The sequence below is a fragment of the Cariama cristata genome, unplaced genomic scaffold (assembly GCF_000690535.1).
Source record: "Cariama cristata isolate BGI_N322 unplaced genomic scaffold, ASM69053v1 scaffold36099, whole genome shotgun sequence".
Taxonomy (NCBI): domain Eukaryota; kingdom Metazoa; phylum Chordata; class Aves; order Cariamiformes; family Cariamidae; genus Cariama; species Cariama cristata.
In genome coordinates this window covers 1-4496 of record NW_009636937.1, presented here as the reverse complement: position 1 = coordinate 4496, position 4496 = coordinate 1, and the positions used below count along the sequence as shown (strand labels likewise).

At 56.3% G+C, this 4496-nt stretch overlaps 2 protein-coding genes across 2 annotated transcripts; one reads left to right on the top strand and one right to left on the bottom strand.

The window, feature by feature from the left end:
- Nucleotides 1-51: 51 nt before the first annotated feature.
- On the top strand, nucleotides 52-835 carry ARL10 (ADP-ribosylation factor-like 10; the record flags this gene model as incomplete). Its single annotated transcript, XM_009708116.1, is given in 3 exon segments — nucleotides 52-188; nucleotides 190-228; nucleotides 659-835. Coding segments are annotated over 3 exon segments (353 nt in total), but the record flags the coding sequence as incomplete, so codon positions are not given.
- Nucleotides 836-2304: 1469 nt separating this feature from the next.
- On the bottom strand, nucleotides 2305-4490 carry NOP16 (NOP16 nucleolar protein). Its single transcript, XM_009708115.1, has 4 exons — nucleotides 4391-4490; nucleotides 3618-3687; nucleotides 2772-2878; nucleotides 2305-2500 (listed from the first exon to the last, which is right to left on the bottom strand). Exons 1-4 carry the CDS (start codon nucleotides 4445-4447, stop codon nucleotides 2357-2359), a joined length of 378 nt encoding a protein of 125 aa, XP_009706417.1. The 5' UTR covers nucleotides 4448-4490; the 3' UTR covers nucleotides 2305-2356.
- Between the last annotated feature and the right edge of the window lie 6 nt (nucleotides 4491-4496).

Here is a 4496-nt window from a genome sequence, read left to right as displayed (position 1 = left end):
GCAGCCCCCCTCGCCCCCACGCCGGTGCCTGACCTTGCCCATCTCCTGCAGTGGGTGGCAGCCAGAACCTGCGAGCGTACTGGCCCCACTACCTGAGCCAGGCCCATGTGCTGGTGTTCGTGGTGGACTCAGTGGACAGGTCGCGTCTGCTGACGGCGCGCCAGGAACTGCACACGCCGCCGGCTGAGGGGACCCCGGCTGCCCCTGGTTGTGCTGGCCAACAAGCAGGTGGGTGTCCGCCCGTCTGTTCCCACGGATGCCCCTAGGGCTATTTCCAGTAAAACTGTCCCTCCCCAGGGGAAATCCTGCTACTCAAAATCCACCAGCTCTTGCAAAATCTGATTTCTTGGGGTATGTCTCCTCCAGGCTTTCTTAGGAGGCATTGCTGATGTTTTTTGTGCGCCGCCCCAGCCATTGAGTTTTAGGAGAGCACCCAGGCAGCAGCATGCAAAATCCCCAAGTGGAAATACATTCCCTAGGCAGGCGGCCGAGCACATGCCTAGTGCTGCTTCCCGTTAGCTTGTGCCAAAGCGACTCCAATGCAAGAGCGAGGCAGCCCTGCCTGCGCACGATCCCTGCCAGGACGACACATTTGCCAGCCGGCACTGCTGCTCCTGGTGCTGCTCCCCTCCTGAGCAGCCCCCTTTCTCCCTTGCAGGATAAGAGCGATGCCCTGAGCACAGCAGAGCTGCGGGAGGTGCTGGCCCTACACACGCTCAGCGGGCAGCGGGAGCTCTTCCTCCTGCCAACCAGCGCGACCTGGGCCAGCCTGAGCACTCCCACCAGTGTCCTCCATGTGAAGAACCTGCTGGTCACCCTGCTGTCCCAGCCCTAAGCCCATGCGGGAGGTGGACAGGCTCCCACCCCTGGCAGGGCTCCTCTTCGGGGTCCGTGGCATGAGGATGGAGGGGACTGGGTGGGAGCCCTGGAGCTCAGACTCGCTGGTAGCAGGCTGCGGGCCCTGGGGCATTCACTGCACCCTGCAAGGTTTGGGGTTGAGCTGTGGCACAGCTGCCCTTGGGGAACATGAGCAGCGAGCTCTGCTCTCTGCCGAAGGGAGAGGGCAGCCACCTATCCCAGTTCAGGGACAAAATCTCCCTTGGGAAGGAGACACAAGCACAGTTCTTATCTCCTGGTGAGCAGGAATATGCAGCACAGGACAGGGCCCCACACCTTCGTGGCTGCCCTGCAGGATATTAAGTGAACAGGGCTGAACAAGCAAGATAGACCTCTGGCCCACTGGCACAGACCGGTCATCCCAGGAGGGAGGCTCTCCTTCCTGAAAAACAGGAGTTACTGCTGGCACAGCCCTGCATTGCAGCTCTGCCAGTACAGCGCATGCCAGTGGGAATAACCAGCTCAGGCTGTCCCTCACCATGGCTGAGCACAGCTCTCCATTCCCCCAGCTCTGTACTTAAAGCCGTGTTTAGGAGGGAGAAAGGGAGGTACCAGGCAGCCCTGCACTGCCCCTTCACCCTAAACAGGGGTAAAGACCTGCGCTCAGCAGGCGTTTGACCCCCTGCCTGGTCTCCCTCCCTCTCAGCTGCCCCAGGGAGAAGGGGAAGGAGCCAGACTCAGGGACTGCAGGAAGCCCTGCCTGCAGGCAGGAGGCTGCTGGGTCCGGCCACGGGGCACCGTGTCCTGGAAAACCGATTGTGGAAGCTGGGGAGCACATCGGGGAAGGGGAATATGCGCTGGCTGGTCTCTGCTGCGAAACTTTTTGTACAGTTGCTCCTTCCTTTTGTGAATAAAAGAGGCTGATCGCTCTGTGCTGCCCTCCAGCTCCTTTGGCAGGGAAGAGACGCCCTAGCCCTGTCTCCCAAGCTGCAGGCAGAAAGGTTGCTCATGGGGGAAAGAAGCAGCACATGGCGCCACTTCAACCTCTGCTGCCTACAGGGAAATCAGCAAAGGCTCAAGTGCTGCCCACACCCTGCAGGCCCCCAGCCCCATTGCTGCAGAGGGTGACACGCACCTGATGCCCATGTCCTGGGTCAGCAGCAGCAGCTCTCTGCAGCGGGACCGTACCAAGTGACAGCCCATGAGCAAGACATTCACACCAGCTTGAAAGAGTAATTTATTTTAACAAGGCAAAAGAAGCGCTGGCTGCCACACAGAAGGAGAACGGCATAGGACCTTCAGTCCCAATGCCACAAGCCACAGTGAAGAGTCTTTCACGCCTGGTAATAACTCTCTCTGTCTAATGAAGATCCTTCCTCCATCGCCAGAGGCTTTGTATAGCTCAATTTGCAGGCACTGAGCCTGTGAGTGACTATCACCTGTCTGCCAGTCCATGCTCAGTTCAGAAAACGGTCACATCAAGCCTGCACTTGCAGGCAAACCTGAGAAAAAAGGGCAGTCACTGCACATCCATCTTTTCCTGCTTGAGTGATGCAATGAAATCTTTATACTCCTCAGGATAGAAATTCTTGTACACGTTGATCTTTCTCTTAATCTGCTTGGGAGTATCCTGGTAGTAGTTCTTCTCATCTCGAGCCATTTCCTGTGACAAAGGAGAGGGTAAGTCAGAGGAGTGGCCCCAAGAGCAAACACCAAACCAGCCCAGCCACGCTCCAAAGGCCCACCCAGGCCGGCTGTGATCACTGCCTGACTCAGACAGGGATCTGGCCAAGGTTCAAAGTGCTGCTTCCCCTTAACAATCAGCTGACTGCAAAACAGGATCCAGGACAGAGAAGATTAGGATTCCCATCCTGCAGAAGATCCAGGAGTGAATCACTCCAGCTGCTGCTTGTTCTGGGACAGCCAGTACTTACCTTGTAGTTCTCCCCATGGTTCTGTATCATGTACCGAACATAGTCAATGAGGTCTCGTGAGAGCGTGTTTGACTTCTTCTCGGGGAGACTGGCCTCATATTCCATCTCTAGGCAGAGGACAGAGACACGATGAAGCAAAGGAGGGAAGCAAGCAGCAACTCAGATGTCCCTAGCCTCTTCCCAAGATCAAGTCCTGCCAGTACTGCCTGCAGAAAGGATGTGGCTCCTGCAGCACAGCTTGTCTCCTTGCACACACAGGGCTGCTTCCCAGCATGACCACGTGGGAAAACGATCAAGACAACAGCCCTCTGCCTAGGCTGCGGGCATCCAGGCCTGCGCTGTGGCTCCTCTTTAGCTCATACCACGAGGAGTGGAGCCTTTCTGCCTGAGCTGCAGAGCGTGACTGTTCAGAGCTGCCCAGCCCAACACGCAGGGTACTGCAGCCACAGTTTCTTGTCACTCTGTGTGGCACCACAGTGACAAGAGGTAGAAATACTGCAGGCAGAAATACTGTGAAAAGGGCAGCACAGGAGGGAAAAGGAAATTCATGAGAGAGAGGACACACGGGAAAGGCAGAGCTGCTGTCCTGGCTCCCCGCTCAGCTCTGTCCTGGCTGGGAACCCCCAGCTGACTGCTGCCAGCGGGTCACTCCTCTGCAAGCCCACAAGCCTGGACAAGAAGTAACACCCTTCCCTGTCCCTGGCACAGCACAGAAATGAGAGACAAAATAACCCAAAGGGCCTTGGGACAATCCCAAACACAATGGGAGCAGTGCAGTTCAGCGGTAAACCTGCCAGGGCTGGAGGTGGTGAAACGCTCCCTGGGGAGGACAGAAGCAGCACTGACCATTCACCACGTAGGGCTTCCGCACTATTTTCTTTCGTTGCTCCCGTCCATTGCTTTCCATTTCCATCCCCTGTATTAAATGAGAGAGAAGGCAACTCAAGAAAAGCCCATTTGGAAGAGAGCTGTGTCCCCATATGTTGCTCCCAAAACTCCAAACTGGTTATACAATGGCTACAAGGACCAGGAAATCTCAGCTGGCTTAAGCAGAGCTTTGTTTGTGCCATTAAGCTAGCTCATGGGCAAGCAATGCCCGAGCAATACTGTGTGAATGGAAACAAGTGGCAAACAAAGTCACTCTTGTTTTTTTCAAAAGTGTGACGTTTCGTGGGGCCACCTTTTGCCTGGAAGTGTTGCTCATCAATGCAGTCAGGCTGGTCTGGCGCTGCTGTACACAAAGAGGCTTTCTTTGTTATCAGGAGCAATTTGGCTGCAGCGTTCCCAAGCCCATCTCTGTCTGGCAAGTCCCAGGAGACTGACTGACGTTATTTATATTTGTTCTGAAGTCCATTATTTGTCTGTGACACTGCAGGTCATTCCCACGCCAGGATCTTGGCAAGAAAAGCATTTTGATAAAGATAAGAAATCCATTCACCTACAGAGACTGATCCCGAGCCATCTCACCCGTGCTCCAAGGCAGGCTGCTCTCCATGCTGCTTTTCCAGAGCCCGGCTGCATGTGCTGGGGGAGGCCTGACCTTCCACACACCCCCCCCAAAAGAAGCAGCCCCAACCGAGCCCCCCTGCCCTTCCCTGGCAGGGCACGGCCACGCTTACCAGCAGCTTCTTCTTGGGGATGGGGACGGCCTTGTTGGGATCCTCGGCCAGGCCCATCTCGGCCAGGTTCTGCGCCACCGACTTGGTCGGGTCCCAGGCATGGCGG

What these genes read in the sequence shown, in the direction of transcription:
- NOP16 (XM_009708115.1), bottom strand. Translation starts at nt 4,447, where the DNA reads ATGGGCCTGGCCGAGGATCCCAACAAGGCCGTCCCCATCCCCAAGAAG. An exon ending in TCCCCAAGAAGAAGCTGCTG is followed by an intron (nt 3,688 to 4,390) that starts GTAAGCGTGGCC and finishes CATTTAATACAG; the next exon opens with GGGATGGAAATGGAAAGCAA. An exon ending in GAAGCCCTACGTGGTGAATG is followed by an intron (nt 2,879 to 3,617) that starts GTCAGTGCTGCT and finishes TCCTCTGCCTAG; the next exon opens with AGATGGAATATGAGGCCAGT.